Below are 12,194 nucleotides of genomic sequence, written 5' to 3' on the forward strand. Positions count from 1 at the left end.
AATAACTAGAGCAATAATACTATGGTATTGTAATAACACATCCCAACAGCAGCTACTCTCTAATGCCTACTTACCCTAATTATACGCCGCCCCCATCTTACACAAAAAGAAAAGAAAACAAATCAAAAGAAAATGAGTACTTATATATATAAGAGAAAGGCTAGTTGCATAAATTAGGAAGAGATTATAAACCCGTGCTTTAAGAAACAGCTGGCTGGCCCTCTTGTCTCGTGGGCCTTAGGAAGAAATGAAAATAACTACTCCACTAGTAGTGTCAACTGTTAGGTAGTGAAGATCCATATAAATCATGAGAATTAATATGAAATTTTATTTTAATTTTGATACTACCATCAGGGCGTATCCAGTGTAACTTTCGATCATAAACTATATTTTTGGCCAAAAAGACATTGTATGTCTAGAAATAATAAGTTCTAAAAAAGAAGTAGCTCAATTCACAAAGCAATCTATATTCACGCACGGTCTAGGGAAGGATCGTATCCAAGAGGTGTGATGCAGACAGCCTAATCTAATGCAAGAATTATTGGATGTTTCCACGGCTTGAACTAATGAACTATAAGTCACACAGAAACAACTTTACAATTCCAAGGCTCCCCTTAAAATAATAAATTTTGGATTCACTCAGTTAAATGAATGTGATAGAATTACGAATTTGAACTCATAAAATTCAAATGTTGGATCCGCCTTTGACTACCACCATGATGACGAGGAGGAGCTCGCAGGAACCAATCAGATAATTTGTGGGTTCGTCTCTCTCTGTCGTTCAGTGTGAAAGAACTAGGAAAGAAAGAATAATTGTAATGAAAATTGCCTAACTTGATAAGATTCCAGGAAGCAGCCGCTAAGAATTAAAATCACCACATATAATCCTAGCTACTATCTAAAATTATTATCTTCCTTCGTTCTTTCTCTCTCTAATGAGTAATAATAATCTCTTTCATCTACGAGTCTTTCTTGGCTATGAAAAAAGCACCGACCTTCTCTTTCTATGTTGTAATTAGGGCTGATGGAGAGCTAGACTTACTTGGATATCCCTCTTAATTTCTTTCTTTCTTCTTTTGTTTCACTGTATATTTCTCAAACTGTACCTTATCATCAACTTTCCTGCTAAAGAGATAGAGCTCTTTCAATTTTAACCCTAGAACCAAATAACCACTCATCCTCTCTTATCACTCCGGGAGTCAGAAAGAATAGTACATATATATATCAGTAGTCATTATTAGAACCTCTTCTGTTTTCTTTATCATTTCGTTTACTAGCTAGTTTCCCATTTTCAACTTCACATCTTCTCTAGATCTATACCTTGGACAAGCTCTATAGTACTGGATGGTGTGTTCCGCAGATCATGAATTTCTTTACTAGTAGACGGGGGATCCAACAACAAACTGGCTCTTCAAAAGGTATGTGCCCTTTTTCTCAGTCTTCCTCCTCATCTTCAACATCCTCTTCTTATCACAACCAGCAGCAGCAACAACAGCATCGAGAAAGTACGGAGCTTATGTTGATGGATTCTTCCCCTACGGCTACCAGAAATCATGGCGACGGCGATGAGGTTGCTGGAGGAGAAGCTCATCACCTGATTGAAAGGGAACATATGTTCGATAAGGTAGTAACTCCGAGTGATGTGGGAAAGCTCAATCGTTTAGTCATTCCAAAACAGCATGCCGAGAAGTATTTTCCACTGGATTCCTCCAGCAACGACAAGGGAGGACTTCTCTTGAATTTCGAAGACAGAAATGGGAAGCCATGGAGATTTAGGTATTCCTACTGGAATAGCAGCCAAAGCTATGTCATGACTAAAGGTTGGAGCCGCTTTGTCAAGGAGAAGAAGCTCGATGCTGGGGATATTGTCTCATTTCAGCGAGGAGCTGGTGAATTGGTCAAGCATCGTCTCTTCATCGACTGGCGCCGCCGTCCTGATGCCCCGGACATGAATCCTTTTATGGTGCCGCACCACTTCTCTAATTGGAATCATGGGCGCCTCTTCTTACAACCGTTCCAAAGGGGTCCGCTGGTACCATCGTTTACACAACAACATCCACATTCACAATATTCCCATAATTCGCTGCTGGAATCAAGCAGCAATATGGCTCAACAACAACAGTCTCATCATTATCCGCATAGCTACATCTATGGAATTGGTAATACTAGTCCAGCTTACTACAACACTTGTTTCAACAATAGTAGCATTAGCACTAATGCCACAGTGGTAAATGCAAACCCTTGTGCGGGCGGGTCAGGAAATTATGTCAGATCGGCAGCCACTGCTTCCCAGTTAGTACTCCCAATATCACAACATGAGCTTGAAATAATGCAAATGCAAAGAGGTTGTAGTAGTGTTGGTAGGAGTAGTGGGGGTGAGCCAATGGTGTTCAACTCGGTGCCGGTGGTTCAAGGTAAGGTGGCAGCAAAGCGACTCAGGCTATTCGGAGTGAATATGGACTGCCCCATGGATCATTCTGACATGTTTTCATCCTCGACTATCCCAACAACTTATTCTCATGCTCCCTATTTTTCTTCTTCATTATCAACGTCTTCAACCCCTTTGCTCCAATTAAGGAATTTTAACAGCCAACTCCAAGCAGTACCCTCTGATGAAGAATCGTCTGACAAAGGCAAAGCGTCCATGTCCTTGGATTTGGATATTTGATCCATCAGCATTTCAAGCTACCATACCAAAGCCCATTCAAATTACAAGAAAGATACATTAAAAGACATTGAGAATTGAAGAGAATCGGCTAGGTGTTCCTGATCGGTGCATCACCCGTTGTCATAATATTGGCAAAGGAGGACGAGAAAGGCACATTAGACGTTCCTTCATTTTGACACAGTGTCATACCAAAGCTCATTCAATGTTAAATGGAAGTCTTGAGATAGAAAGATTACTAAGTTCAGGTTCAATTTGTGTATATTTAATTTAATACTCTAGTTAATCGAGACGATGAAATACTTTGCTAGATCCTCAGAATGCTGGTTATTTTATGTTTGATTTTCCAAGCGCAGGGCAGAGTTCGATCCCCAAACTGTGGTCATGCCACAGTTTTCGTTGAGTTACTTGATCGATCAATGAAGGAGGAAAAAGAAAAGGAGGCTTGTTTTATGTATATGTGCGTTTTTTTTTTCACTTGACCAACTTCTTCTGTTTCATTTTCTATCTTTTAACTAGTCTCCGTTGGTTGAAACTTGACATCTAACGTCGTCTTTCGTGACTTGTTTTCTCTAGTATTAGTAAGTAAGGTGCAGCATCAGCCTCATTTCAGGCTGACGAACGATGATGGTGATGGAAAGAATTGAACAAAGTTGAGGTTTCTTCCTTACGAAATATGAATAATTTTGGTTCTATTGCCTTTGGAAGTTATGTTCTTGTCGCTGCTTCGTTGTTCGTGTGTAACTGCGCTCAATGTCATTGTTCCCTACTTTCGGTAGCTTCTTCCTGTCAGCAGTCAGCAGCTACCCTTTCTCTTCTCAAGTTGCTGTCTGACTTTCGATGATCCATTACTCTGCCAAAAAGCATATATACCTCAGCACTTTATTAGAGGGAGATAAAAAGAGTTTCCATGCATTTATATGACTGAAAATGATGCTAAGTCTAAATAGAAAGTAAGCATCCAGTTCATATTTTATAACTCTTGTAATGATTATAAATAATACATAGAAGTGATGTCTACATTCTGTAATGTCTACATTCTGTGACACTAACAGGAGTATGACTTATTTTGTCAAAGAGTATTGAAGCACACCCATCTCAGTCATATTCAACTGAGGATCCTAAGGAAAATGAATAGGTTAGAGTAGATACGACTTTGTGTCCTTATCTAACTATGGACTCTTATCCCTTAGCTTGAACCCCAATTGTGTGTGTATATATATACACACACATTCAGCTGTGTACAATTAATATGTGGTTTACATGGTATTGGAGCCATATCGGATTTTTCCTCCGCCTTCATTTCTGCAGTCACAATTCAATCCTCCCCTTCTTCCTCGCCCACAACACTCAATCATGCTCACTACATCTTTTTTTAATCAATCCACCCAGGCTTCCACCTTCTCTGATGGTGGAGGATTTGACATTGATCCATACCTACTAAGGAGGACATAAAACCAATACCTCCCGTAAGAGAGACATTGTCAAAATGCTACCGTTTTCTTAGTCTCATGCCAAAGATACTGTTGCGGAAGATCGTGGGTTAATTAGCACACAATCACACACAAAGCAAATAGCGAAGAAAAATCAACACAAGGATTTAACGAGGTTTGGCTAAGTCTAATCCTCGGGGCAAAAGCAGAGAGAGTTTTCCACTATGAATGAGAAGAAAAGCACAGTACAATCTCTAGAATCCCTAACTACAACCCCTATATATAGATCCCAAATAGTCACAAACCTATAAGAGAAAGGTTTTCCAATTTGACAAGGACTAGTGGTTTTCCTTTCCCAAATCTATTAGGACAGTGGCTTTTCCTAAACCTATAGGGATTATGAGTTTCCTAAAAATACAAGGAAATAATTTATGCCACAAAATAACAAATCTTTCCCTTGTCTTGAATTCTCTTCATTAACAGGAACGTCTCTCTACCTTGCCCTCAGCCCTCACGAGGACTCTACCGATTTCTACACACATCAATCATGTCTAGGCAATGCCTAAACTTGTTAAGAGACTCAATCTCTTCAGCCATAGCACTAATCCGCGATTTAGTTCTGTACCCGAAATAGCTTCTGGATCGCTATAACACTCAAACGCATCAACAGTCTCTGCAACTGCCAAAGAAAATCCCACAAGATTCGTATATCCAAGAAGATTCCCATCAACTACGTCTGCAAACCTTTGTGGTCGGTTGATCACTCTCTTCTCTCTGCCTGTTGCAATGCTATATGGTTGTTGTTCCTCTACTTTAGAACTACTGGACTGAGCTAGTGGAGATTCAATTTCTAGCTCTATGCGGTCACTGACACCACGATATGTTTCTACTATTGCCTTCTCCCTCTAACTGTCCAGTGAGCCAGATTCATTGAATGTTACATCCCTATTGATAATTAGCCCTGGAGTCTTTTGATCTGTGCACCACAACTTATAATCTTTCACTCCGGTATGCATACCTTAGAAATATGCACTTCTTTGCCCTCGGCTCAAGTTTTCTCTCCCTCACATGAGCATAAGCAGGACAACCAAATATCCTTAAATTTGAATAATCAATAGGTGAATCGGACCATACCTCAAAGAGAGTTTGAACTCAATAGCTGTGGATGGAGATCTATTAACCAAATAACAAGTTGTATTGATTGCTTCAGCCCAAAAATCCTTGCTAACACATGAGTATGAAAGCATGCTTTGTGCTCTATCACAAAGAGTTCTATTCATATGTTCTGCAACACCATTTTGTTGTGGTGTTCTGACATAAGTGTAGTGTCTCACTATGCCCTCTCTACTGCAGAAAGTATCGAACTAAAAATTGCAAAATTCCAACCCATTGCCAGTTCGAAGACGCTTAACTTTTCTTATAGTGTGTCTCTCAACCATCGTCTTCCATTTAACAAATGTCGGAAATGCCTCATCTTTTGTTTTTAGAAAATACACCCATACCATCCTTGAGTAATCATCAATCAAAGTCAGAAAGCACCACTCTTGGACGGAACTCTGTTTGGACCCCCACAAGTCTGAATGTATACAGTCTAACTTGTCTCTGGTCTTGTGCTCGGCCTTCTTGCTGAACTTTACCCTTGTCTGTTTAACAAATACACAATGCTCACAAAAATTCATAACTTGATTTTTGTACCCATTCAGCAAATTCCGCTTACTCAACAAAGACAATCCCTTATCATTCATATGACCAAGCTGCAAGTGCCACAACTGAGACTGATTTAGATTACTTTTCCCAAAAGCTACAGCAGCTTCCCCTTCAACTACACTGGCCTGAAGATGATACAATTTAGAATACATTTTACCCTTCATGAGTACCATGTAGACTTTACACACTTTAAATATTCCATTCTCGGAGTAAAACCTATACCCTTGATCATCCGATGTCGAAATAGAGATCAAGTTTCTCTTTATTTGGGGAACATACCGACACTCAATGTTTCTGATAATTACATCGAACATTCTAAATCTGATGTTACCAATACCCTTTACTGGTAATGGATTGTCATCTCCCATGTAGACAGTCCCACTGATCTGCTTGTAAGTTGTAAATCAATTCTTGTATGGACATATGTGGAAAGTAGCACCAGAATCAAGAACCCAGGAATTCTGCCCATGACTAGAACTCACAGCACAAGCTTCCCCTACATAATCACTATCATCAGAAGTATTGCTAGTGTCAACAACATTTGCCGAATTATCTATCTTCTGCTTTCCTCTTTTCTCTTTCAGCTCAGGACAATCTCTCTTGTAGTGACCTTGCTCCCCGCACTTACAACAGTTCTTCTTTCTTGCTCTAGACTTCGATTTGGCGGTTGACTTTTTCTTGTTAAAGTCCTTCTGTTGTGTTCTTCCTCTACTCACAAGACCCTCAACCTCAGTTCCGCTGTTTGGAAAGCTCTTTTTCAACTCTTTAGATTTTTGTGCATTACTAATATCTTTCAGTGAAACACTGTCTTTCCCATATAGCAGGGTATCGGTAAAAGTATCATAAGACGGTGGTAAAGAACATAACACAATCAAGGTCTAATCCTCACTCTCAATTTTGATATCCACGTTCTTCACGCCCATTATAATTGAATTAAACTCATCAAGGTGGGTTTTAACAGGTGTACCTTCGTTCATACGGAGATTTTATAACCTCTTTTTCAAGTAGAGGCGGTTTGTTAGCAATTTCTTAGAATACAGATCTTCCAGCTTCTTCCATTCCATTGCAGTAGAAGTTTCTTCAGCAATTTCCCCAAGAACATTATCTGTAACTCTCATGAAGATCGCACTCAAAGCCCTCTACTTCAGGTCTGCCTTCTCTGTCACCTTCATCTTTGAGGAAAATTCTCATCAATTTCCTCAAAAACGTTATCTGTAACTCTCATGAAGATTGCACTCAAAGCCCTCTACTTCAAGTCTTCCTTCTCTGTCTCTTTCATCTCTTCACGAAAATTCTCATCAATTGCCTTCCATAACCCTTGTAACACCAGAGAGGATTTCATCATGATCTTCTACATACTGAAACTAGAACCCTTGTCAAATTTCTCTACTTCATACTTTGTTGAAGATGACGAAGACATCTTAACACTAGATTATATGTAGAAACCCGATCCTTACCCCGATACCAGTTGTCCCGGACGATCGTGGGTTAACTAGCACACAATCATACATACAGCATATAGAGAAGAAAAATCAACACAAGGATTTAACGAGGTTCGGCTAAGCCTAATCCTCGGGGCAAAAGCAGAGAGAGTTTTCCTCTATGAATGAGAAGAAAAGCACAGTACAATCTATGGAATCCCCAACTACAACATCTATATATAGATCCCAAATAGTCCTAAACTTATAAGAGAAAGGTTTCCCAATTTGACAAGGACTATATTTTTTTCTTTCCTAAATCTATTAGGACAATGGGTTTTTCTAAACCTATAGGGATTATGGGTTTTCTAAATATACAAGGAAATAATTTAAGCCACAAAATAACAGATACAATGTGCAAGCACGTGATTCAAAAGAAGTGAAGGGCTAGGATAGGACTAGTTAGAACAACAATAGCACTTCAATTAGGGGATAACGGAGGTTCAATAAATAAACCTGAATTCTTTCTTGCCCTTATTCTAAAGGCTGGGATTTGCATCCTATTCATTGTAACAGCTCCTCTCACTTTATTAGGAAGGTCACTCTCCGTCAAGAAGCTCTCTTTTCTGTGAGGGTAGTTGCATGTTTTGATAATAAATCTGCAACTCCATTCCCTTGAAGTGCTTACAAATTTCATGGGATCTTGTAAGTTTCGAGGATCATATTGACTGCTAAGAGTGAGTCTAGTTCCAGTTGAGATTGATTGTTCCTATCAAAGCATCAAAGGATCCCTTGTAAGGCAACTTGGACTTTAGAGAAATTTTTATTTTATTTTTTTAATGTTGCCCAAACAATCGTCTAGGTTGTATTGTATTCCAAAAAAGCACAAGAGGGGGGCTATACCTTACCTCAGAAAATACAACAACGGTTATGCAATCACCCCAAAAGAAGGACAGGAGTTTCATATATATGCACTCTCCTTCCTGAACCTATGAACAAAATTAACTAACAAAGAAATTTGGTTTTTCATACTTTGTTCTTATACTAGGAAGTTACCACTTATCTAGGAGGAAAGGTCATTTTGCATTGTCGGGCAATTGTTGGAATGAATGAAACACCCTTCTCTAATTTGTGGCGGTAGCCAATTTAGCAAGACAATCCGCTACTTCATTACCTTCTCTGAAGTAATGTCTGACAGTAGCTCTAGTTTGTTTAACTATGAAGGAAGCTCTGTCTATCACCCTTTTTATCTTCAAGTTGTTTGTGTCTCCTTCCGCGAGCATATCTACAATGACCTTTGAGTCTAGTTCGAGAGAAAAATTAGTGTATCCATTTTGACCATACCATTTCCCTCCAAACTCTGCTTCCTTAGCCTCTGCCATGGTATTACTATCACAGATGATAGGAATAGAGAATGCCATAATCAGATCCCCTTGACTGTCCCTGACCCCCCTCAAATGCCTGCCTTATCGTTTTCTTTTTAAAAACTACCATCCGTATTAATCTTGATAGTGTCAGGTAGAGGGAAATCCCATGTAACTTGTATCCCTGGGATGGTCTGAGTCTCTCAATTTTATCACATAATAGGGACCATTCCATCTGAGTATAGTCTCCAGGAACAATGTTAGCGATAGTTGCTTTCAAAGTCCAAATGATTTGGTGTCTCATAGTATTCAGCTGAAACTTCTTCTGTTTCCTATATCTGCACGCATTCCTTTGTTTCCAGAGTTCCCAACATATGATCGTGGGAGCTATTTGAAGAATTTGATTGTGCACTTTATTGTTGGTAATTGTCTCCCACCATCTCTTAAAGGTAGCAATAATAGGTTCCTGTTGGTGTTTGATTCCAAGTGCATTTCTGTATTATTTCATATGAAGTTGACAGCTTCACTACTCCTGAAGACATGTTGAACTATTTTAACCTGCGCAGAAGAGCAACAAGAACATCTGGAAATAATGTTAGTACCAAATCTGCAAATAATATCATCACATGGTAGTCTATTTTTGAAAATTCTCCAAGTTATAAAAGACATTTTGAATGGAATAGAATTATGCCATATTTTGTTTATGAACTCATTCTTATGTTTTTTGAATCTAATAGAGTGTCATGCTGAGTTAGAAGAAAAGCTTCCATCATTAGAGATAATCCAAACAGGGAAGTCGTCCTCATTTGGATCTCTAATTTCCAGGTGAGCAATATTTTCAGTAATATGAGCAGGGAAAAGTTCATTGAGTTTGCTAATATTCCATTCTCCATTATTTATGAAGTCTTTCACCTGTAATTTACTAGATCTCACACCTTCTTGACAAAGATTGGCTAAAGTACCTTTGCTTGTCCAGTTGTCCCACCAAAAACTACAATTACCTTTCTAAACTTCCCATCTAATGTTATTCTCTGCTTTGTCCCTGATTTTGAGCATGTTTCTCCAAATATGATAGCCAATTGGATTTGGACTTTTTTTCACCGGATGGGCTCTTTTGCAATATTTACTCTTGAGAAAGTTGGCCCAGAGGGAAGGTTGAATCTGAATCTCCACCACCTTTTAATGCTAAGCGTATCTATGATATCCTCCATTTTCCTGACACCACAGTGACGTTTTCATTGTCATCATCAGTTACACATTGAGGGATACAATTGATGATATTTTGATCATTGAAGTGGGGATTGATGTTAAAGAACTGTTGAAAATGATAGACAGGTGCCTTGCCAATGTTAGAATCCCCCTCAATCTAGTGTCCTCTGTGGTCTTTTATTTTGAGGATTTGGAGCCTTCTCCTTCTTTCTCTGATGGTGCTATGAAAGTACTTAGTGTTAGCATCTCCTTCTTCGAACCAGTTCATTCTAGCTTTCTACCTGAGAATGTCATCCCGCATCCCCATCCATGTAATGTATTCAGTTTGGCCTTTATTTAATTCAGTCCTTGTGATGTCATTACTGTCCATGAGATCACACTTCTCTAGATCCTTCATTTTGTTTTCCCAATAGTGAACTTGATCAAAAACATTGCCAATGTCTTCTTTGGACCATTGGGTTAGCCTTTTGCTCAACATTTTAAGTTTTTGTTGAAGTCTCCACAAAGGACTTCCATTAACATGACTCCTCCAGACTTCTTCAACTACCTGCAAAAAGCTGGTTGGTTAGTCCAGAAATTTAGATATTTGAAATATTTATACCCCTGTTGGTTAGTGTCATGGCATTGAATTAGGATAGGTCTATGATCAGAACCAATTCTAGCCAAGTGATTGGCAATATTGTTTTGAAAAATCCGTGACTTTTCATCATTGATAAACACTCCATCTAATCTCTTCCATATTCTTCTTCTTGGTTCCCAACTGTTGCATCATGTGTATTTTGGTCCAATAAAACCCAGGTCCATCATTCCACAATTATCTGTATAGGTACTGAATTCTAGACTTTTATTGATTCTGTGAGGCCTACCACCTTTTTTCTCATCTGGGTCTAGAATGACATTGAAATCGCCCCCAATGAACCATGGACAATTCACCTAAAGATTGGTTAACTCTAAACTACTCCACAGCTCTCTTCTCTCTTCAGGAGTGCATTTAGTATACACTGGTGTAATATAAAGGTCACTGTTAGCAACCCCATAGTGCAATTTTGTAGTAAGTTGTTGCTCGTGATTATTCAATATAGTAGTCATGTTGTTGCCTGACCACATGATCCAAATTTGACAATTTGTATTAGAGACACAGTGTTGATATCCAAGGAATCTCCTGCATCTATCAATTTAGTTGATAATGACAAACGGTTCCATAACAGCAACAAGTTCCACCTTATATATGGAAATCAATTCTTTTAACCTTGGTAAGGCTTTTCTGGTATTTACTCCCCTAATGTTCCAAAATATAGCATTTATCATGGAAACAAAATTCAGGTTTGCATGAGTGTCCTCCTTTAGGAGGTGTAGTATCTTTGCTTTTGTTCCTTTTTCCTTTTTTCTTCCTCTTTTCTTTGCCACCTATTCCTTTACCTCTCCCTTTTTCTCTTCCATCTTTCTTCCTTCCTTGCTTCCCTCTTCCTCTTCTTGCCCTTCTTGAGCCGAGGGTCTATTGGAAACAACCTCTCTACCTACATTAAGTAGGGGTAAGGTATGCGTACAGACTACCCTCCCCTGACCCCACATGTTGGGATCAAACTGGGTTTGTTGTTGTTTTCTTTGCCACCTATGATCTGGAAGGATTCCTCCTTCGAATCTATTTGGATCTTATCTTCAGGAACCATAATTGTCACCCTATTAGGGGAAGTTACTTCAATTTGATGACAAGTAACATATTTGTCTTGTTTTTTATCGGATTCCATGTTATGATCAGCAACCACATCAATCCCAAGAAGGTTTTTAATTTCTGAAGGCACACTAGTTGACTCATTGATATAGTCATTCATGTTTAGAGCTTTCTTTTCCTTTTTTCTATTTTCAGGATCTTCATTACCATTTTGACTATCATTATCTTGAATCGACTCCTGCTGATCCTCTTTGGTTTCACTGTTACTGTATAGGCAGTATATCCTGCTTGCTTGAGTTTGTACTTGAGGGATCCTTATTATTAGCAGCCCCAAATTGGTCCCCTGTTTTATAATTAGTCGACTGCCTTTGATCACTCCCAGCCATATCAGATTGCTTTCCTGGTTCAGCTTGTGAAAAGCCAAAGTTAACTCTTTGTTAAGCTTCTTTCTCCTATTAGTGTCATCAGATAGATTGAGCATAGGCTTGAATATGACTTTAGCTTTCTTCTTAGAAAGTTTCCTCTGTTTGCTCTTCTTATTTTTCTTCCTAGTTCTCTCCCTGATGTTGCTTGAAGATTTTTGTTGATGATTATCGGATTCCTTGCCATTCTTTTGTTTCAATAGATTCTTTGTGATATTATCTCTATCCTGACCATTGTTGCTAGTACTTCCATTTTCAGAAACCTCCTTATTGTTATTCATTTCAGTTCCTTTGTTTTCAACAT

General features: G+C 38.8%; 1 protein-coding gene across 1 annotated transcript; it reads left to right on the forward strand.

The window, feature by feature from the left end:
* Positions 1 to 873: 873 nt before the first annotated feature.
* LOC109211559 (B3 domain-containing transcription factor NGA1-like) lies at positions 874 to 3,142 on the forward strand. Its single transcript, XM_019375103.1, has 2 exons — positions 874 to 2,913; positions 3,022 to 3,142. Exon 1 carries the CDS (start codon positions 1,364 to 1,366, stop codon positions 2,666 to 2,668), a length of 1,305 nt encoding a protein of 434 aa, XP_019230648.1. The 5' UTR covers positions 874 to 1,363; the 3' UTR covers positions 2,669 to 2,913; positions 3,022 to 3,142.
* Positions 3,143 to 12,194: the final 9,052 nt, after the last annotated feature.

Source organism: Nicotiana attenuata, unplaced genomic scaffold (assembly GCF_001879085.1).
Source record: "Nicotiana attenuata strain UT unplaced genomic scaffold, NIATTr2, whole genome shotgun sequence".
In the NCBI taxonomy this organism is placed as follows: Eukaryota; Viridiplantae; Streptophyta; class Magnoliopsida; order Solanales; family Solanaceae; genus Nicotiana; species Nicotiana attenuata.

Excerpts from the sequence above, each read along its gene's own strand:
- LOC109211559 (XM_019375103.1), top strand. The coding sequence starts at position 1,364 with ATGAATTTCTTTACTAGTAGACGGGGGATCCAACAACAAACTGGCTCT.